Below are 23,384 nucleotides of genomic sequence, written 5' to 3'. Positions count from 1 at the left end.
ACTCACAGAAAAAAATGTGTAGCCTTTTGTTCATGTTTTTCTTTCTTCTAGGCCCAGGCTCGCTGCCACAGGATTGGTCAGAATAAGGCAGTGAAAGTATATCGGCTGATCACACGTAACTCTTATGAACGAGAAATGTTTGACAGGGCCAGTCTCAAGCTGGGACTGGATAAGGCTGTGCTGCAGAGCATGAGTGGAAGGGACAACAGCCTAGGAGGAGGAGGAGGAGTAAGTTGCTTGTTAAGCAGAAAAAAAACAAGAAGGCATTTTGATTAAATTAAATGTCCGTGTGACTTTTTATATGGAAAGTGGTCCCCATGGTCAAAGTGATCCTTTACTTGAAGTGTTTATTCTTCTTACTTGAACTTTTAAATATTAGTTCTATTATAGTATCTATCTAGTAATAAGTAGTTCTATTTTGCATCCTTCCTCTTTTTTTGTCATGTTTAAAACAAGTAAAATAACTCTTTTGAATAAATTTAGTCCAGAAAAGGCCAGTTCATGTATGAACTGTTGCTCCTAAGCAGTTGTCTATGCGGTTGTTTGGAAGTGGCAGGTAGTGGCCCAATCTCAAACTTATAATTATACACAGAATGTGAAATCCTACCCCATTCCATTAGGGCTTCACATAGCTCCTGGCCTACTCTCTTTCTACCTGCAATGTTCCTATAATCTTTTGGTCATTTAAATCCTAACCCAAACCAATAGAATTTGCTGTGGCCATTTATGATGCTATCAGCAACCAGCTACATCTAACACTGAAGGTTACTCACTGGGCTTAACTCAGCCACTGCATCAATACAACATATATCTTAAAAAAAATAAATATACAGTTTATAACTGTGTATATATAAATAGGTGAACTGTACAATTGTAATATATTTTATAATTAATATCAGACTATTAATAAATGCAAACCTTTCATTGAACCATTATTCAAATGAATGGAAATTCCTTGTTTTCAACACAGTTTTGTTTCTGATTTTTTAAAAATTGTGCATATCAAAAATTATTCAAATTTTAATAAATTTATTCTATACATTACTAGGTAACTTTGGAAACCTGTGTAGCCTTCCATTAACTTTGTGACCTTTTTTTATAGCAGATCCAACAGCAGCTCTCTAAGAAAGAGATTGAGGACCTTTTGAGACGTGGAGCATATGGTGCCCTCATGGACGAGGAAGATGAGGGGGCAAAATTCTGTGAGGAAGATATTGACCAGATCTTACAGCGCAGAACCAAAACCATCACCATTGAATCAGAGGGAAGAGGGTCCACCTTTGCCAAGGTTGGTCTACTATTTAACATATAAACTATATATGTCTTTAACACATCATATACCAGATCGGTCTTAAATTATTTAAATTGTTAGTGGGTAAGGTAAACGGAGATGCAAGGCCACAAACTACTGTGGTTATCTAGTACATTGCCAAGTCTGCCTGGTAATAATGGTAATATTCTGGCACCATAACAGGTTACAATAAAGAAAAAAAAAATAATAATAATAATAATATCTTTGAGCCCAAAAGACTGAGGTTGCACATACACAAGGAGGAATCCTGGCCAATGTGCTCATAACTAGTTGCTATAGACAATTGATTCCAGAGACAAGAGGTAACCTTGGCTAAATTGGTGTAGTTTGTTTGTGTCCTTGCTTGAAATAATAATTGAAATCAAGTCTGTTGCTTATTGGTATTCTTTTTTCAACTTGTCCTTAAAGCATGTCCAAACACGGTTTGGTTTTTAATGTGTATAGCGGACTGCATACAGAAGCAAATAGGTTTTACTCCAGTGATAGATTAATTTTAATCTGCATTAAAATATTAAATGAAATGTCAATTTACCTTCACACCAACTGTAGTAGATTAGTGAATTATTTTTTGGAGTTTAAGTTATTTTGTTTTTAATTTTAGCTTTTGACCATAGTTTTCATTTTTCCTTTTATTTACTCTACCCTACTCTATGCTGGTCCACAATTTCACGTGATGAACACCATCCAGAAAATTACTTATTTTAGACAAAGCATAATAGGACTGATAGGAAAACCCAGCAATTTTTAAAAATTCTACCCAATTAGGTGTAATTAGCTGTAAACTGAAAACAACTGAAAACGACGTTAACTTTGCCGCTCACATAAATGAACAAGTACTTCAAATGCCAAGGTCTATAAAGTTTGTTCTTATTGCTCTCATACTCTGTACAAAACTGGCATTTCTCCTTCAGCATTTCCAAAAACAGCAAAAATGATTAGTGTAGTTATTTGAAAGGTTGTGAACCTGTGTAAATTCACAGACACCACGTGTACTTGGGCCATTATATATGTCATATTTTTGGTATAACTTGTAATCTCTCTCTCTCTCTCTCTCTCTCTCTCTCTCTCTCTCTCTCTCACTCACTCACTCACTCACTCACACACACACACACACACACACACAAAAAACCAAGTTAAATAAGGAACATCAATATAAAACTTTCTACTCTTATCTTACAGGCCAGTTTTGTAGCTTCAGGGAACCGAACAGACATCTCTCTTGATGACCCCAACTTCTGGGACAAATGGGCAAAGAAGGCTGAGATCGACATTGACACAGTCAATGGCAGAGTGAGTTGAATTTGGGAAGATGTTCTAATTGCTGCTTAAAGTTTTATGAGGTTATGGGAGATGATGAAAAATTTCATGTTTTTCAAATTCAAATTATTAAACATCCCAGCAAATGTGTTTCTTTTAATATTTTGCATAATTAAATCAAAATAAAAAAAAATAATAATACAAACAAAATATACAATAAACAACCAGATTCAGACAAAAATGAAACCTGACATCTCTCTCTCTTCTTTTGAGCAACAGAACAGTCTGGTTATTGACACACCAAGGGTGCGGAAGCAGACTCGGCCTTTCAGTGCCACTAAAGATGAGCTTGCAGAGCTGTCAGAAGGTGAGAGCAGTGGAGATGAGAAACCTAAACTACGGCGCACATACGACCGCCTCAACAGCTATGGACGTACAGAGTGCTTTCGTGTGGAAAAGAACCTCCTGGTGTATGGGTATGAAATGTTGGCAAGAAAAATAAAATATAGACATAACTGAACAATTAGAAACATCTACATGTGTGTCTCAATAAAGTAGAATATCATCAAAAGTTCATTTATTTCAGTAATCCAATTCAGAAAGTGCAACTCAGATTCATTACAAACAGAGTGATCTATTTCAAGCGTTTATTTCTTTTAATGTTGATGATTATGGCTACAAAATCATGAGGGAGACTGCTGACTTGATAGATGTCCAGAAGGAAGTCATTGACACCCTCCTGCTGTATCCAAGCATATTAATGAAAAGTTGAGCGGCCATTCAGATATTTGGGGGAGATCCACGTGGAGCGGACCACACACAGACGTATCCAGGACATGGCCTACAACTGTTGCATTCCTTGTGTGAAGCCACTCATGACTCGGAGACAACAGCAGAAGGATCTTACCTGGGCCAAGTAGAAAAACGACTGGACTGTTGCTTAGTGGTCCAAAGTCTTGCTTTCAGATGAAATGAAAATTCAAAATTTTATTTGGAAATCAAGGTCTCAGAGTCTGGAGGAAAGCACACAATCCATGCTGCTTGTGGTCTAGTGTATAGTTTCTACAATTAGTGATGGTTTGGGGAGACATGTCATCTGCTGGTGTTGATCCACCGTGTTATATCAAGTCTAAAATCAGTGCAGCTGTCTACTAGGAAACTGTAGAGCACTTCATGCTTCCCTCTGCTTACAAGATTTATGGAGATGCTAATTACATTTTCCAGCTGGACTTGGCACCTTTTCACACTACCAGAAGTACCAATACCTGGTTAAATAACCACAGTATCACTGTGCTTGATTGGCCAGCACACTTGCCTAACCTATTGTCAAGAGGAAGATGAGAGACACCAGACCCCAACAATGCAAGGCCACTATCAAACAGCATAGCCTTCCATAACACCTCAGCAGTCCCACAGGCTGATAGCCTCCATGCCACGCTGCATTGATGCAATAATTCATGCAAAGGCAGTCTCGAAATATTGACTGCATATACTGTACATACTTTTCAGTAGGCCAACATTTCTGTATTTAAATTTTTAATTAAATTTTAATTTAATTTAATTTAATGATTTTAATGATTCATAATTTGGCCTTAAATACTATTCTAATTCTGAGATAATGATTTTGGGTTTTCAATTGGTTGTAAGCCATAATCATCAACATTAAAAGAAATAAACGCATAAAATTGATCTCTCTGTAATGAATCTATATGAGTTTCATTTTTTGAATTGAATTACTGAAATAAATGAACTGTTTGATGATATTCTAATTCATTGAGATGCACCTGTACCTTGTATCTGCACTCACTGTCCATTTATTTTGGCTCCACTGACCATACAGGAGCACTTTGTAGTTCTATAATTATAGATGGTAATCTGTCTGTTTCTATGCATACTTACCTGGCCTGTGGGGGTCCTGACCACTTAAAGAGAATGGTGAATTGGGGAATAAGAATATTTGCAGAGAAACAGGTGGAATACAGTTTGTAATTGTAGAACTACAAAGTGCTCATATATGTTGAGTGGAGCTTATTAAAGGAGCAATGAGTGTAAATACAAGGTAGGTGTTTCTAATTTCTTTTTATTCATTCAGTGTTTATAAAATTTACCAGAACTGGTGAAGTGAAGAAGTCAGGTTTTTCTTTTTTTTTCTTTTTTTTTATTTATTTATTTATTTTTTTTATATTCACCTTACATTTCCTTGCAGCTGTACAGGTAATTAATTTGCCCATCTTGAGATATGAGTCATTGTCTGCTTGAGTGGAATGTTTTCCTAAAATGGTAACATCTATAATGTGTGTTTTCAGGTGGGGCCGTTGGAGGGACATCCTGCAGCATGGTCGTTTTAAGAGACAGCTAAGCGAGAGAGATGTGGAATGGATATGTAGAGCACTGCTAGCGTATTGCCTTGTACATTATAGAGGAGATGACAAGATCAAAAGTTTTATGTGGGACCTGATTGCCCCAACAGAGGATGGCAGGACCAAGGAGCTCCAGAATCATCTGGGTAGGATGTCAGGAACTTTTTATTATTATTATTAATTGTGTAATCTACTGATCCTCCTTCATTTAATTTTCTTGGCTTAAAAGTTCTGTTTTACAAGTTATTCACTGATTAATGGTGCAATAATACAAACTCCATTTATTTAGAGATTATAGCATTATATTATGACAACCCCAATTCCAATGAAGTTGGGACATTGTGTAAAACCTAAATAAAACCAGAATACAATGATTTGCAAATCCTTTTCAACTTATATTCAGTTGAATACATTACAAATACAAGATGTTTAATGTTCAGACGGATAAAGGTGTTTTTTTTTTTTTTTTTTTGTTTTGTTTTTTTTTTTTTTCTTTTTCTTTTTGCAAATATTCACTCATTTTGAATTTGAGGCCCGCAACACGTGTATTCAATTGAATGTAGATTGAAAAGGATTTGCAAATCATAGTATTCTGTTTTTATTTACGTTTTTCACAAAGTCCCAACTTCATTGGAATTGAGGTGCATATGTATAAGGTGAAGACATACATTTATCTAAAATGACCATACCCTGGCTGGGGCGTTTGGCAGGATGCACAAAGACTGTGTGTAATACAGCAAATCAAAATACTTCAATAGTCTTGGTGGATATTAAATCAAATATGTAAATTTAAACAAATTTAATCAAATGTAAAAAATGTATTTATTTGTTTAAAAGTGAGAAGTCTATGTAAATATAAGGATGTTATTTTCAAATGATCACTGCAACTATAATAGATATAATGAGGGGGGACTTGTTTTCACCAGTTGTAGATTTGGAACTGAAGACTGCATGTTTGTTTCCTCCAGGACTGTCCACACCTGTTCCTCGGGGAAGGAAGGGGAAGAAAATGAAAACTCAGTCGAGCACATTTGACATCCAGAAGGCTGAGTGGATCAGGAAACACAACCCAGAGCATATGCTGTCAGATGATGGATACAAGAAACACCTTAAGCACCACTGTAACAAGTATGTCTAAGGAATATTAAGAGTAGGCAGCACAGTTGTTTCACAACTATTCTCTCTGCTATACAGTTACAGGGTCCTGAGGTTGTGGGTTCAGTCTCTCTGTCTGTGAGGGTTTGTTTTGCTTGGTTTGGTTTCATCTCACATTCTTAAAACAGATGGATACTCAATTGCAATTAGCTTTGAGTGCAGTCAGTCAATTAGAAATGTGTCTGGTGAACATAAATATAATGCAAAATTATAATCCGAAGTAGAAAAAAGGTATAATGGAGCTTACATTATAGCTTTCTAAAACGCGCTTTGTGTTAAATATTTAAACACATCAGAAATTTGGCACACCCACGAAAACATAGGAAATACAATTTTACTGAGAGTAGTTTGGAAAGTGCCATGTTAGGGGACATTCGTTTTTCTCTTGAATTCTTGCAGTGGGTATCACAAGTTAGATTGAAAGCAAAGATGCACATTTTTGACTCATTTCAGCTTGGACTTTTGGAGTGAGTATATATGTGAGTGTTCGTGTATATGCAAGAGTTAGAGGGAGAGCACATGGCTCTTTGCCACCACAGAATGTTCCCTATTGTTCAATGAGTGCTCCACTGCACTATTCTCTCTCTCTCTCTCTCTCTCACACACACACACAAACACACGCATAAATCCACAAGCCTGTATTGTTTACTTTCTCTCCTACACACTATATGAGCAAAGACATACTCTTCAGCTTTGCTTATGTCTGAGTTTTTGTACACACTATTTGTGTGTGTCCATTTTTGATTCTCTGATTTTGTTTTTTTCTTTTGTGTGTGTGTGTGTATGTTAGTGTTATGGCTAGGTCCCATATTATTATAAATAATAATTTATAAGAACGTACATATAAATATTTGTGCTATCAATGATTAATTCAATTAACTGACACCATTTTAAGAGTAAACAAACTCCTAGTTTGAAAACAACCAATTTAAAGCTATTTATTACAAACTGAAAATTGTGAGCTGTCAAATTTACTGCAGCTGTAGAAAGTGTTTTTATGGAAAATCAATAGACAGATAATTATTTACAGCTAATGCCCGAGTCATATAATATCTAAAGACTAAACAGCTATGTATAAACTAATTAGGGTTTTTCTCTAGAATTGTTATTTTTAGTAAGGAAAATAAACTGTGGTGTGTTAAATCTCTTGAACCTTCATTTAACTAACAATAACACAAAGAAAAGACTTCCAGTGATTTCACTAATGAATTTGATTTTATATCATTTAGAATGTTTCCAGCAACTGTATAAAAGCAAAACAAGGCTGTATGATTACCTTAAAAATTACAGTTTCAATATCATTGTGATGATTCACTGACCTGTAATTGGTAGAATAGCAACACTATCTTTACTACTGTGGGCTCAAAACTGCATAAACTGCACTATGTAAATTTCTGAAGCAGGTGGATTTCAGGGGCAATGCTGTAAATGTGAATTATACTCTGCAGGTGTTAAAGCCAAGGACCAAAAATACCAAATCCTACCTAGTGTCGCTTCAAATCATATTTTTAATATGCATGGACTGATTTTCTGAATCGTTGACAATATTACATGCATTGTACATTGTAAAACAAAACATACGTTCTTGGCCACCTTCCATTTAATAATATTGTTTGACGGTTTTGGTGCAAAGTGGTGAGCCTAAAACAGCTGGATGTTGGAACTGTTTTCTTTGTATGTCAGTTAAGTAATAGTTCAAGGAAATGAAGAAATCATATTCTTATTGTTTATTATATTTAAAAAAGTTATTATTAAAAAATACAGGGCTTCAGACACAGGGCTTGTGTGCACATATATTTAATATTATAACAATATTTTCATTTTAAGACCATTTTATACCACTAATATAATGATTATATAATAAAGAAATGTAATTACTCACCTTTAAAGCAATTAACTTTAGCAAAAACTTTTACAAAGTTATTAAGTATATTCTGAAAATTGAATGGGAATAAAATAAATAAAATGAGACAGAGATTATATTTTATTTATTTCATTTTTTAAAGCTATGTTTTGAGAGCATACTTGAGTTCTCAACTCACACCCCTCCCTTTTCTTCTCTGCAAAGGGTGCTGTTGAGAGTGAGAATGCTATACTACCTGAAACAGGAGATCATTGGTGCACAAGGTCAGACGCTGCTGGATGGAGCTGAAGCTGGGTGAGCATACCCTTGACTTTTCACCACCTCTGTCTGCCATCATGTAGCATCTAGAGAGTTTTTTTTTTTTTTACTGTGTGTATGTCACTGTTTACAGTACTGTTAGTTTTAAGCATACCTCCATTTAGCCTTTTAAACATTTAAATGTAAGAGTTCCTTGTAGAGTTGAGTGTTCATTAAATGCATTTTAAATTTTAAATTGAATAAATTCTGTCAAATTGTGCATCAGATTTAATTTTGCATGAAATTTAAGCTCCATGTTTAAACTTGAACCTAAACCCAGCCCTGTCATAGTATACATCAGCTTGTATAATTAATGTATAGGGGGCTATCATAATAAAGTATATAGTGTTTTACGTTTAATCCTTCCACACCTAACACTGTTTTGTCTCTTTTAGGGAGTTGGAGATTTCTGTTCCTGATCCAGACCATTCTGAACTGCCAGCTTTATGGTGGGACTCTGTTGCAGACAAGTGTTTGCTAATCGGCGTCTTTAAGCATGGTGAGAAGGACACTCAGACACGCCATTTCCTTGCTAATACTGATTGGCATGTCAAGTCGGTGCTGTTAGTCTTGTTGTCTTTTAATATTTTCACTGTCATAAGAGATCATATCAGTCTTTTTTCCCCTTTTTTATTTTAAACTTTTAGCATGAATAGAAAAATATGTTTTTGTTTTAAACCACATTAACAGACATTTAAGATAAGTTCAGGCAATTTTTCTATGTCCTTCCCTGTTACTCGCTTGGAGATGCAACAATGTGTGTGTATGTTGCAGGTTATGAGAAGTACAACACTATTCGTGCAGATCCTGCTTTGTGCTTCTTGGACAGGGTCGGCAAACCAGACGAGAAGGCCATCGCTGCTGAACAGAGAGGAAATGACTTTATGGATGGGTAAGATGCAAGCACAATTTTACAAGTTTTGCAATTTTGTGCAACAAACATTAACACGTACACACACACACACGCCATTAAAGAGAAAAAATGGAAACAAAAAGGAATGAATTTTTATTACTGTCTGAACTAGCAGTGTGCGCTGAGCTTTAAACATTCAGTGTTTGTGTGTATCTCTGCAGGGACGTTGATGACCCTGAATATAAGCCTGCTCCTGCATTGATAAAAGATGATATAGAGGTAAGACAGTTACATTTATTGCTTCCACTCAATAGGCTGTTGAATACATCAATATACAATAATATAATCCACAAAAAAACATAACATTAACAATATTATTCATATTTTTTTAGGATGATGCTTCTTCTCCTGGTGATTTGGTCATTACAGATACAGGAGGTGGTATGTATTTTTATTTATTTATTTTTTCCCTTCCCTTTTATCTTCTCCACCCTTTAGGAAGACACACACATACACAGAACCCCCAATTAACAAGGGCTATATTTTGTACGATTCAAAACGAAACTAGATAAAAAATCTCCCCTATTTTGTATCTGCATGGCATCTTCAAGTAAAGAGTGTTGTACATGACCAGCAAAGCCGAATGTTTGGGTAGCTTTTTTACTCATAAAATTTTACTGAAAAATATTTTTCTACACGTGCTGATGGGTGCAAGGAAAACTGTCACCAGATTATGTCAAGGCTTTAAATCCTAGGGTATTGCCAGCATACTTTATTCAGTAATGTTTTGGCTTTGTTGAATAATGTGAATAGGATGTATACAATTACTTTGCCATTTTAAATTTGAGCATCTGCAGATTTTGGTATCAGTAGGGTGTTCTGGAATCTATTCCCTGCTTGTACACTGTAACAACATATCTAAAAACTCAGCTGTCAAACTAAATCTTCACAAAAATGATTGATGTAATCTAAATGATGCTGCATTTAATCTGAAGTAATCTGTCAGGTTCTGTAGACAAGTGAGCCAAGATGGTAATTTCTAAAGTATTGGACTAAACATTTAATTTCTTGAGTAAAAAAAAGCTTTATTATTTGTGTTTGTGTATGCCATAGGTTGCTCTGTGTTAGACGGTGGAGGTGGTTCTCTTGGAGTTGGAACAGGAGCATACTGGCCATCTCCGTCAGCCTTAACGGCTCGACTGCGGCGTTTGATAACAGCTTCACAGCGCTACACTAAGACTAGACAGATCCTGCAGATTCACCAGACCCAGCAGACCATGGGTCCTTCACTCTGCCCTCTACCTCCTACTCTCACTGACACACTCAATCCCAAAATTGCTGCCAAGATTGAGAGACAACAAAGGTCAGAGAGGGAATATTTTACATCTACACTTTAAATGATACAGTTTAGATTTATTATACAAGTGAAATGAGCTTGAAGATCAGTGGTTTATATATTTATACTGAAACATGAATTCATTGCTTCTCAGAAGAAGTAACATGCAGGTTTTTGGGTTAGTCTGTTACTTCTGTTGCTTAATTTTTTGTCTTCTCTCCCTATGTTAAGGTGGACCAGGAGAGAAGAGGCAGATTTCTATCGAGTGGTTTCTACATTTGGGGTTGTGTTTGACCCAGACTTGGGCCGCTTTGACTGGACAAAGTTCAGAGCAATGGCTCGTCTGCACAAGAAAACTGATGAGAGTCTCCAGAAATACCTCTGTGTTTTCACTGCCATGTGCAGGAGGGTTTGCCGCCTTCCTGCAAGGGAGAGCGGTGAGTAACCTTTCTTTTTTCCTTTAACAGTTTGCTGTGGCCTCTGGCATGTACAGGCCAGATGTATGACACAATATGATACGCATTTTTGATACATATTAAAGAGCAGTCTTAAAACATATGCATTTGTTGACTGTTTTTAATGGTTTACAAGCTCCTGATTGAATTAATCTGATTTAGTTCATCAAGGTGTCGAGCATGAATTTGAGAAACAGATAGACTTTAATTAGATGTTTGAAAATAATGTAGCCTTGGACAACAATTATAGAATAGGTTGTACAATATTGCTTCAAACATTGTTGTCTACCTATTAAAACATTATATAGTATTTTTAACAAAATGATTACTGTTTTTAGATTCTTGTATAAAAGAAGTATAATACCTTAAATTTTCCCCTCTCTTGTGTTTCTTTTCAGATGTTGTGGATCCTTCTCTCTCCATCCAGCCCATCACAGAGGAGCGTGCGTCCCGTACTTTGTACCGTGTGGAATTGCTCCGAAAGGTGAGGGAACAGGTACTGCGGCACCCGCAGCTTTTTGAGCGTCTCAGATTGTGCCAGCCAGGACCCGACCTGCCCGTGTGGTGGGAGACAGGACTCCATGACCGGGATCTACTAATTGGAGCAGCCAAACACGGAGTTAGCCGGACAGACTACCATATACTTCGTGACCCAGAGCTAAGCTTCATGACTGCTCAGAGGAACTACAGCCAGAACAAAGGGGTTTCAGCTCAAACCCAAAACCAGGCATTGCTGCTTGGGCAGTCCCAGACTCCAACACCCTTACTGCAGAACCAGGTTCCTGGTGCTCCGGCATCACCGCTTTTGGCTAACTCTGCCCAAAGGGAGGAGGAACTCCTGCCCAAGGAAGAACAATTTTCAGAGGGAGAGGAGGGGAGCAGACAGAAGGAGCTAGAACTGGAGAAGTGGAGTCCAGCCATTAGGCCTCCTACACCCACTGGAGAGATAAGGGTGAAAGAAGAAGTTGAAGAGAAAGGAGAGGAAAATGAGAGACGAATGGTGGCTGCCAGAACAAAACCACTCACACCAAATTCTGCAGCCCGGAAACAGAAAAAGTTGAGCAAGAGGAGTCGCAAGGAGGCCAGAAGAAGGTCGGGCTCAGACACCGACTCGGATGGCTCTTCCTCGAGTTCTTCATCAAGTTCTTCATCAAGATCCTCATCTTCATCATCATCCTCTTCACGATCAGGGTCTAGTTCCTCATCTTCGTCTTCATCCTGCTCATCGGGTTCTTCATCTTCCTCATCATCGTCATCATCTTCTGAGGAGAGTGACAGTGAGGAAGCTCCAAAGAGCAGTGAGTTTTTTGTTTTTTTTTCCTCTTTTTATGTTAAGATGCTACAAGCAGCTGGTGCACAGTGTTGAGAATTAGCCCCCCCCCCCCTTCCATCAGCTATAATAGATGTCTGAAATAATTGTTTGTTTCTCAATACACAGCCACAGGCTGATATTTTCAAATTTAAATTTTAAATTTAGCATCATTTAGCCACATTTGACAGGGACATCAAGGTCACTGAGCTATTAATTTGAAAGAAAACTGCTCTCTTATAGTGCACTTTATTTATAACATTAAATAAACCTGATACAACATGAAAAATGTTTGGAATTTGTGTGTTTGTGTAGCATCAGCCATGTCTGGGGTAAAAGGCTTTGATGAGGACAGTGTAGCATCTCACAGCACTACTCACGATGACATGCAGGACAGTCATGTGACCAACGGCATCACAAACACTTCCCACCCCTTCCAGGGAGGATACATGCTTGCTGCTTCCTATTGGCCAAAGGTAAACAGTTGTTGCCAATAGCAATGGTCCTGTGTTTTTTTTTGTCTTTTATGGGATGTATTATTCAGTAATATAGTGATAATGCTGTTGTCTTCCATTTGTAGGATCGTGTCATGATAAATCGATTGGACAGTATTTGTCAGGCTGTGCTGAAAGGCAAGTGGCCTGGGATTCGGCGTGTATACGATGCAAACGCAATGGCCTCTTTTTACACAACTAAACTCCTGGACAACGCTGCTAACCTCACAGATGACCCTGCAGCCTCCACTCAGGTGTCAAAGGTGAAGAAGCATGATGCAGACAGAGATAAGGAGTTTTCAGTCAAAATCAATGATGTATGTTATTTTAAGTTCTCCCCCACCCATGCTGACCTGCAGTGGTTATTGCAGTGTTAGACATGATCTCTTATGCCTATGTTTGTTCTGCATTTATTTGCTTTTCCGCAAGCATTTTCTTTGTTTGCCCCTTTCAGTTTTTCTAGTCTTTCTTTTTTATCATTTTTAAATTGTGAGCATTTATAATTTTATACTCTTATTTTGCTTTATTAAACTGATTTTTAGCTTGCGCTTCTGTCACTGAACATAGCATAACGTTACAATTGCTAATTATGGTTTTTGACTTTTGACCTCTTTAGCTGGAAGGCAGTCTGAAGCTAACATTCCAGAAGCAAGGGCTGTCTTTAAAGCGCCCTCTGGAAGGAGAGGAGGGACCTCTTGCTCAACAGCAGTATCTGGCTAGGCTACAGGAGCTACAGAGTGCCTCTGATAGCAGTCTGACTGACTACACCAAATCAATTAACAATTATTCACAAGGTAATAGACCAGGACACTTATACACATTACAGTTGTGCTGGAGGCGAGTGGGGGTTGGGGGTTTAGCATGATGTGCAATATTGTGCTATTGTTTTGCATTCAATAAATTGTAATTGATCACATGCACACTTTCCCTTTTTTACTTTAATTTTTTTCATTTTAAAGGTGTAGGTGGAGTAGCTGCCATGACAGGAGTGCCCGGTATGGCTGGTCATGGGCATCTGAATGGAGTAGTTGATCAACCAGTGGTCAAAAAAAGGAGAGGAAGAAAGAAGAACGTAGAAGGGATAGATCTTCTCTTCATGAACAAGAGCAAGTCCCTAATTCCTGACCAGGTATGGAGAAATATAGACAAAAATTATGAGACATGTTCTGTTCTTACATTTATTTTGTGTACAGTTTTCAGGTGTATGTGAAATGGGTCCCCAGTGTATGTTAAATGATGGTCCAATACAGTATTTCAAATCTTATTTTATCATCTTATGGTATCTCCTCTTTCTGTAGGGTTCATCAAGTTGGAGTGGGACTATCCCTGAGGGTACGGCCCCAGGACCAAGCTTCCCTCCTGGCATTGGGCCTACAGACACAGAGAGTAGAGTCCCTGTTATTAACCTCAAAGATGGGACACGGCTGGCGGGAGATGATGCACCAAAACGGAAGGATCTAGACCAGTGGTTGAAAGAACACCCAGGCTTTGTGGCAGATGTCGGAGCGTTCATTCCTGTAAGATAACAAGGATGGAATCTTGAAGCTTTTAAACTAAAAATACTAAAATGTTCTGAAAATAGCCATTTTTAATGGGATTGCTAGATATGTTATATGCTTTAACATCTGTTTCACAACCACTTATTTAAAAGGGCCTGAATAAGATGCAGTTCCAAGATGGACGGCCAAAGCAGAAAAGGCATCGCTGCAGAAACCCAAACAAGATTGATGTTAACAGCCTCACAGGAGAGGAAAGGGTACAGATCATCAACAGGAGAAATGCACGCAAGGTAAGTGGGATAATTCTTTATAAAATTGTTTTGTTTGTCTTTTAAGTAGGATTTCTTTCTTTACTTAATGTTTCAGGAAGTGTAGATTCCTATTCCTCTGTGTGTCTGTTACATCACCCTGTTTGTCTCTGCTGCTGACCTCCTCAGATTGGTGGTGCGTTTGCTCCTCCTCTGAAGGATTTGTGCCGGTTCCTTCAGGAGAACCCAGAGTACGGTGTCCCACCAGAGTGGGCTGATGTGGTCAAACAGTCGGTAAGGATTACATAAGTATAGCATTCCTCCTCAGATTTTTTAACAGTACACAGTAACGTTGTTTTTTCTGAAATTTGGTAACAGACAGGGTACACAATAATGGAGGAGCTGGTGTTATAAATCTCCCTAAAGTAAATAGTTTCAAATGTTAATAATTTAATTAAATATATATTTTTTAATTCAAAATATTACAAATCCCAATTTTAATTTAAATTGTAATGGCTCTGTCTCTGCAAGGCCAAAGTTCTGTAAGAGTATATTGTCCAACACTGTCAAGTAAACTGCACTGATTAATACAAATTGTTACATATTATTAGCAACAAACAAAAAATCACCTACAAAAATATAAATGGCTTAAGAGTCTTGCAGATTAGGTGAGGAGAATGCAAATGAGTATGTGTTGTGAGACCAAGAAGGAGGAAGAATGTGTTATGCGCAAGCATCTGTGAGCAGACACATGCTCGGGGCACAAAAGGGTTTTGTATGAAACAAACAATGAGAAAGAAAAACAGTACATCTTGTGCAGGATGATTTACCACACCATGTGACCAGACTAGAGAGAAGAAAAACCTGAAACACATCTGGTGACTTACAGTGTTATGTATTTGAATTTCAACTGAATAAATGACAAAATGTCAGTTTTACAAGGCGTTGTACTCTGCCAAATATTTTTTAAAAGTGTATTCTATCAGGAAAAATGGAGATCAGCTGGCGAGTGATGGGGTGGGTTGTTTAGATTGAGTGGATTTCGTCTTATTGCTCAGGGTACCCGTGCAGAAATGTGACTTTTGACAGTCCACTAATATAGGTTTCAGACTTAGCTCAATGAGGCTGTAGCAAGGGGTGGTTATGGCAGATGAAGATGAGCAAAATTTTAAAACAGTTGTTTCCAGGCCAGTCCACATTTTTGCACCACTACTAACAGTGCATAAGGAAACAGAGAAAAAATGTACAATATATATGTATGATGCTACAATTTAACATTTATAGAGCCAAGTTAAATTCTCAGCATCACAACTGTCATATTTTTTTGTTTTCAGGGCTACCTCCCAGAGAGCATGTTTGACCGTATCTTGACTGGCCCAATCGTCCCAGAGGAAGTCAGCAGACGAGGGCGTCGGCCCAAGAACGCTATGGCCAGAGTCGCAGCCACGGCTAACCCTGGAACTAACACAGCAGCTCTGGGACTCAATCCTCTTCTGGCCAATGGCCTCCTCACTGGTCTGGACTTAACTAGCCTGCAGGCTCTCCAGAGCATTCAGTCCCTCCAGCTCACAGCTGGACTCATTGGCCTGCAGCCTGATACTGCCAACATGGCTGCCATGTTACCCATGATGCTATCTGGAATGGCCGGGTTACCCAACCTTCTTGGGATGAGTGGTATAATGGGAAAACAGGATGCAGCTGCAATGGCGACATGTAGCGAAAATCCAGGAAAGAAAAATGAAGAATCAACAGCTCAAACCTCAAGTGTGGACAGCAAGGTGGAGAGGACAGAGAGCTCCACAGCTTGCAGCTCAACAGCCACCGACTCTACCCAGCTAAGTGCTTCTGCCTCAGGCCACACGTTGGCCCTCAACCCCCTATTGCTCTCCAGTATGCTTTACCCAGGGATGCTTCTCAACCCAGGCCTTAATTTGCCTGTGGCCAATCAGCCGCAAGCTTCAAACCCTCAGTCCACCCCTCCAGATCAGCCCACCCCCTCTGAGGTAACGCAGCAACATACTGGCCTATCAAAAGAGAAGGATAAAGGGGATGGGGATAAAGGGGAGGAGCTTGATGAACAGAAGGACAACAGTGGTCCAGAGGGCTCCGGGAAGGCGGAGTCATCTTCCTCAGAGTCTGAAAGCTCCTCATCTTCATCTGAGGATTCAGATTCCAGTGATGAAGATTAAGTCTTTATACATATATAAATACATATTATATATTTATATACATCTCTTAGAAGTGTATACATACAAACGCATATAAGAGCACTTAGATTTCCTTTTTTCATGTAAATAAAAGACCTAAAGTGTTGTGTAATAAAGATTGAAAAAAATTGAAAAAGAAACAAGATTTTACAAATACTGGAATAAGATTTCAGTATTTGTATAGGTACAATGTTGTTTTGAAAAGACATTTTGCATGTCAAGAAAAAAAAAGAGTAGATTTATGGACTTTGTGAACCTGTATTGCACAATGATGTATACAATTGCAGCAGAGGAGAAATTGGAAAAATTGGCATTACTGTATTGATTATGTTGGAATTTAATTTTATTAAAAATGAGAATATTATTGCTCAAGCGGAGCTGTATAATATATTTTGCGTGGGGAAAAACAGAACTTGACTATTTTGGTTTTGTTTTGTAAATAATTTTTGCAGGATCATAGACATCCGGATTTCACAGACAGTACCGTAAACTTAGAGATACTTCAGCAATAACACAGGCAGCTAACGAATGTCACTGAAGCTGTAGATACCGCTGTCACCACAGTTCACTCTACATTATTCCTCACCCATTCTTTGTTGTTGTTTTTTTTTTTTTTTGACAAGGCACTTATTTTCTCATCAAACTTTCCTTACTTATAATTTTTTGTTTTCATATTACCTATATTTTCTTTTTCTTTATTTCTAGTCATCCTTTGAGTACATCCTCTTTATCCTTGTATACCAGCACATACTTCAGGCCCTTTTGCCACCTGTATCAGATAACCAGTGTACTAGAAATGTCTTCTGATAACTCTTCCAACATAGTGAAACAACTAAATATGTATTTGGTAATGCTTGGTCAGTCACATCAGTAATTGACCCTGATGCAGCAATTACATAGTGTAATAACATTCGAATGTGTAACAGATGTAGACACTTACAATGGTAGTGGGAAAGGACAGCATGTCAGATGCTGAATTTTGGATGGATCTTAAGAAGTTTAATGATGTGTGTTCACATGCCAAATTTTCATCCCAAATAAACTGGACTATAAACGGAAAGGACAGTCATGTCTTATAAAGTGGCAATTCTTGAAGGAAAATATTATAAACGTGCTGATTCATGTCTTTGCTGTGCTTTTAGGGCTAAGGCTAAAAATGCTAAAAGGCATAGTATTTGTGTTTGAGAGCAACAAATTTAGTCTTACCTCCTAGTTGGAATCCAACAGCTTCCTCTAATGCTTGTGTATGGTGTGCATGAGCATGTTTATATAAGGCATCCATTAAGCTGAAAAGTCGTCTTCAGTGTGACCTGTGTGTTGCGTTTTCAGTTGTTTGGGATGTTCTGTTATTATTGTCGAGTTTGTCCAATATTTGAAGTGAGTATTACAATATTGGTTTGTTTCCCAAAAAAAAAAAGACAAAAAAAAACAGTATTTGAAAATATATTTGAACTAAATTTCTGATTAACAGAATGTTTACTCTGTATCACGGTTCTCAAACTCTAGGCTTATTGGGCCTCGTTTTCAACAAATTAAACCGAATCAGGTGCGCAAGTGCAGGAAAAACTCAACTTTGTGATGAGGCTGCCCTCCTGGATACAAGTTTGAGAATTCTGCCCTACAAATGTAATGTGGCCCATGAATGCACTCAGAAGGAAAGAATGTGACATTTTGTAGAGGCGTGTGTTTTACTATGAGACAAAACCTTAAATCATTTTAGGGCTGTCACTATAGATCTCATTAGTAACGGAGTAATCTGTTGATCATTTTGATGTTCAAAATTAATTATACATGCAATTTATAATATCTAGCAGGTTATTTCTCGTCATATACATGAAATCTGTGTCTACAGACATGTTCTTGTCGGTGTGGCTTGTCCCTTTCAGTGATGTACAAAAAAGCAGTGTGAATGTTATCCAAACCTCTTTGTGGAAAATGTTCAGATGGCTGAACAGGTTTATAATGAACTAATTTATCATTTAAATTTGTAACTTTGTAATCGGGACAGCCATAGATCTGTTGTTTCTTCATCAAAATAAGAACTACGTGTAAGCTGGATGACTAGGCCAGTTATGTCATTGTCAGCCAGGGATGACTTTGAGCTTTAGTTGTCTAACAAAGACACACTGTTTTTTTTTTAAATATCTTGAAGGAAAAATTTCCACTCTAGCCTGTTCATTTCCCATACGCTAACACATCCGAATGGTGTTTTGGAGCAGGGAAACGATTTCTCTGCACAGGTTTACTCCGGGACTGAAATCAGGGCATCACATTTTATAAGCATGATTTTCATTGGCGGATCAACCTTGGAGTCGCAAAAGTGCCAATGACATTTCAGTATAGTATTATCCATTCACAAGTAATGTCCTATAGTTAATATTTCTCGCTGATCTTTGTTTTGGCTGAGGTGTAAATCATCCAGGAAAGACATCAGCTAACAGTTTATGCAAGATGTTTTAACTGTTTTAAAGTTTTCTTATGACCATGATCAATACATTTGGGATGCTGAACGCTCCAGATGAACATTACTGTAATTTGAGTCTCACCTGTGTCTCCACAAGTGCTGATAGTTTTTTAAAAGCTGTTTTAGAAGTGCTCTTACGTCATACCTCTGAACCGGCTCTTCGGGTTATTGAAGAGAAAATCATTGTCCCATTTAAGTCAATCTGTTTGATTTAGTTTTACATAAATGTATACCTTTCGGAATCACATTCACTCTTTTATTCATTCTACTCTCTACAAAAGTGACCAGGGCACTTTTTCTGTACTGTGTGTTTGATAATGGTGTTTCTTAGGTTTTCTTTCCTCTATCATTCATATCTTAGACTGTTGGCATACTAATATGGCATTTTGGCTTGACATGTTTAATTGGCATTTAGGTTAATTATTATATACAGGGCTTTTGCTGTGTCATATTTTGTAGCTTGCTTTTTTCCACATTGCAGCATTTCATTAATGTAATAAGCACATCATTCATCCATTTCAGTTTTATTGTTTGATGTACATGATAGGGCCTCCTAATAATTGCAATTGCCTTCTTTTTTAATTAAAACCGCAAACTGATGTTACTGGAAGTCATCTAAAGACTTTTGACACAGGCTAAGCTACTTCTCTTCATCCAATAACACTTAACACATCCCTACTCTGAGAAGAAATGTATATATTTCTCAACATACAATGCATCCTGTTTTTTTTTTTCTTCCCCAATATTGTGTGGCTAAAGATTTGACTTTTTTTCTTCTTTTTTTCTTTCCTTCTTTCTTTTTTCTTAATGTAAGTCATTGATATTTAATTAAATAGTTCAGGTAGTATTTCATGTATACTGCGTTGATTTACATTGCACACTGAACTACTGACTATAACCACATCTTGGGACATTACACCTGACATGCAAGCAGAATAAAACCTATATACACTACTGTAAAACAATAAAAAGTAATTTTTTCTCTAGCTATGTGAAGTAGACATGGAAAGGGTGCAAAAAAAAGAAAAAAAAAGTTTTGTTTATTTTTATGATTCTTTCTTAATACTTTTGGCAGGTGATACCAGATTATCTTGGGGGTCTTTTGTTTTATTGATATTTTTTTTCTTTTCTTTTTTTCAAATTGCAATATTTGCAAGTTGTGGTCTGTGTAGTCAAAATACTTCAATACTTCATGTAGTGAAGAATACCTGTCTTAAGTCATTTCTAATTTATTGAATTACTTTCTATGAAGTTCTATAGAGGAAATTGAGGTTTAATTATTTTTATTAAACGTATTCTGACTATCCATCATGTCTCAATCACTTTGTCATATTGATAATGATTTATGACATAACTGTAAAAGTATTACCTGAAGTTGATGAATTGACATTCATTTCAAATGATAACTTTTTTTAACATTTTTGACCAAATGCGATGCAAAATGAATTATCTGTGTCTGCTGGATAGTGGTAAAACGTTTTTCTTTTGGGCCTAAGACTGACTAGTAGTTAAAGGCTTCGTGAAACTGACCCACTTGTCCTACCCACCAGTTATCACAAAAAGGTAAACAAAATCAAAACGATCTTGTATTTTGGATTCTTAATTCTAGTAGCAGTAGATTCAATCAACACTTGCTGATTTGGCATTGTGGCAATTGTACAGAATATGTACGTAATTTAAAATGTTATGAAATAATTGTACATACAAAATAGCTTCATTATGAGATGAGAGATAAAACATTCAAGCTTAACCTTTCAACTTTTTAGCACTTCTTCAATGATGAGTGTCATTTGTGTGCAATGTACATATACACTGGTCAACAACATAAAAATAAAGCTCTCAACACTCTAGATTTGGGCCAGTCCAAGTCCAAGCTGATTATATGTCGAGTATGAATGCCTGTCTGAAACATTATAAACAGCTTTGGTGCGTAATCTGTACTTTGTTCATTTCGTAGTGTACTACATAAGGACTGTTGATCGCGATTTGAGACTAATCAAGAGTCAGGACCACTACAGAGCAGGTATGGTTTGGGTGGTGGGTCATGTGGTGGTGGTAGTGTCTGATATGAGCGGATCAAACTGTGCTGCTTGAGAATTGTCCAACAAATTAAAATATCCATTACCCAAATAATAGCAGCACTATATTGGCCTTGACCGCAGAAGAGCAGGCAATGAAGCAACAGATGGACTAATGGTAATTGTAGAACAACAAAGTGCACGTAACAGACAGTGGACTGGAAGGGCAGAAACAAGGCCGTGGTGATAATGTTATGGCTGATTGGTGTATATACATATTTATTAAATATGTGAATGAATGAATTATATGGTAATATAATAAGCTGATGTCATTTGATAATGTAGGATAGGCAGCTTGAAAAATATAAAATTATCAATTAACTTTTCCATAAGTAATCATGTTTTCTCTTTGATACAAAGGCCAACATTGGACCAATCCTTTGGTAGTTCATCTCAGCCCTAGTTCAGCTGTGGGAGAAGCTTGAACTACTTTTATTGTTGTAAAGTAGGTAGATATAATGGAGTAGAACACAAACAACCCCAGTTGTAGACAACTCTGTTTTTGAGAACTAAATAGTTCAAGTTACAGATTAAATTGCACAGTAGCCATTACTTATGACACATTTCCACTGCATGGTGCCTACACTTCTTAACTCTACTGGACCCTACTCACGTTTTGGTCCCTGTTCCTTTTCCACTACCACAGCTCCCCCCTTAAAATGTTGCTGGTGACATCACGAAACACTGTCTAGTGAAAACAGCGGGCTGCGGAAATGTAAATGTAAACGCATAAAAATGAAACTTGCATTTATTTTTCATTTATACAACAAAATGTTTCGTCTGAATTTAGTCCCTTTATTGCTGCCAACACATACAAACACACAGTAACTAGTGCAGTCGGAGCAGTGAGCACACATACAGAGTGGGTGGTTTTTTTTTTTCCCTTGTAGCAAGGCCATTGATCCAAAACCAGACAAAAAAATGACAAACCAGAATACACAGACACACTACCAGGCTGCCACATGACGAAGTGAACTTTTATATCTTGTTAATCTGGCTTAATCCAAAACTGGGATAGAGTACACTGCCCTGCTTGACTTTTCCTCCATTTTGGATTTTCATCCGTCGTCTGTCTGTGCTTCCCATCCTCATTTCTGTTGGTTGATGTTGTTTATTTATTTAAGCATTTATTTATTTATGTGGCCAGGTTCTGATGGATGAATCTGGGCAGAATGACTTGGCCCAGCTCTGGGCTGTCGTTCACTTTGGAACTGGCAAAATTCCATTTGCCAGAGTTGGGCTGGATATCTTATATCCAGCTGGCCAGAGGTTTGTGTTGGCAGTTTCTATTTGTCTCTGCTTACTGTCAGTTATTCCAGATCAGAGCTTAAAATTTACATTGGCTTCTGCGGTTTGAGGTTTTAAAGAGTATTTAGTCTACACCCGCCACCACCACCATCATCATAACATAACACATATACTGAGAGAGAGAGAGAGAGAATAAAAACAGAAACAGTAAAACGTCCTTCATACTCCAGCCTGAAGAGCAGTGGAATTGCAGTGAATATCTATTGGGGTGCTTTTAAGCCTTTGGTGATCAAAAACTAACCTTCCAAAAATATTCCACACATGTATCTAACCTCACTAATGCTCTCTGGGCAAAACACAATCACATACTCATAGAAATATTCTAAATTCTATTCTAAAGCCATCCCAATAGAGCAGAAGACTCCCTTATTGATACTTAATTTTAGAATAAATTTAAATGACCAGATATTCATAAATGTTCAAAAAAGCAGAAGTGTCCCTAATTTTAGTGTAGAGCTTCTGATTTTAATGTTGTAATGTATATCAACAGTCCTGCAAAAAAAACATAGACTTAAATTAGGGTGCCATAAAATGGGTGTTTATTCATTTCTAATGCTCCATGCAGAAAACAAGCTAAAGATACAAAAGAGTATTTAATAGTAATTGAAGTATTATTTGTTTCAAATACACACTAAGCTCAGCATTATATGATGGAAAACAAAGTACTTGACAAGTTTTGTGTGAGAAAAACAGTGTACTTAAATATAACACAGTGAACAGAAGGCTGAAATTGGAGACATGATTGAAGATGATGGCGTTGCCTCAGTATTTGAGCTGCATTTCTCTTCATTATCTTCGTAGACACAGTGCCTTGCGAAAGTATTCGGCCCCCTTTTGCCACATTTCAGAGATATAAAATTTTAATTTTTTGTGAAAAATCAACAAGTG

General features: G+C 37.3%; 1 protein-coding gene across 2 annotated transcripts in view; it reads left to right on the top strand.

The window, feature by feature from the left end:
• Positions 1-20,396, top strand: part of LOC136676203 (chromodomain-helicase-DNA-binding protein 9-like) — a 90,931-nt gene extending 70,535 nt beyond the window's left edge. Inside the window, exons 18-39 of one of the 2 annotated variants that reach the window (XM_066653045.1) lie at positions 52-228; positions 1,106-1,288; positions 2,492-2,602; positions 2,849-3,045; positions 4,876-5,075; positions 5,898-6,057; positions 8,153-8,242; positions 8,641-8,744; positions 9,020-9,137; positions 9,320-9,377; positions 9,491-9,539; positions 10,212-10,461; positions 10,666-10,871; positions 11,288-12,187; positions 12,514-12,674; positions 12,779-13,009; positions 13,309-13,486; positions 13,652-13,821; positions 13,991-14,209; positions 14,344-14,481; positions 14,629-14,733; positions 15,774-20,396. In XM_066653045.1, the coding sequence (XP_066509142.1) occupies positions 52-228; positions 1,106-1,288; positions 2,492-2,602; positions 2,849-3,045; positions 4,876-5,075; positions 5,898-6,057; positions 8,153-8,242; positions 8,641-8,744; positions 9,020-9,137; positions 9,320-9,377; positions 9,491-9,539; positions 10,212-10,461; positions 10,666-10,871; positions 11,288-12,187; positions 12,514-12,674; positions 12,779-13,009; positions 13,309-13,486; positions 13,652-13,821; positions 13,991-14,209; positions 14,344-14,481; positions 14,629-14,733; positions 15,774-16,628 (4,860 nt within the window). In that variant the 3' untranslated portion in view covers positions 16,629-20,396. Of the gene's footprint in view, positions 1-51; positions 229-1,102; positions 1,289-2,491; positions 2,603-2,848; positions 3,046-4,875; positions 5,076-5,897; positions 6,058-8,152; positions 8,243-8,640; positions 8,745-9,019; positions 9,138-9,319; positions 9,378-9,490; positions 9,540-10,211; positions 10,462-10,665; positions 10,872-11,287; positions 12,188-12,513; positions 12,675-12,778; positions 13,010-13,308; positions 13,487-13,651; positions 13,822-13,990; positions 14,210-14,343; positions 14,482-14,628; positions 14,734-15,773 lie in introns of both variants that reach the window. The other variant, XM_066653046.1, reaches the window with a different exon arrangement.
• Positions 20,397-23,384: the final 2,988 nt, after the last annotated feature.

Source organism: Hoplias malabaricus, chromosome X2, assembly GCF_029633855.1.
Source record: "Hoplias malabaricus isolate fHopMal1 chromosome X2, fHopMal1.hap1, whole genome shotgun sequence".
NCBI classification, from domain to species: domain Eukaryota; kingdom Metazoa; phylum Chordata; class Actinopteri; order Characiformes; family Erythrinidae; genus Hoplias; species Hoplias malabaricus.
This window is presented reverse-complemented; position numbering and strand designations above follow the sequence as displayed.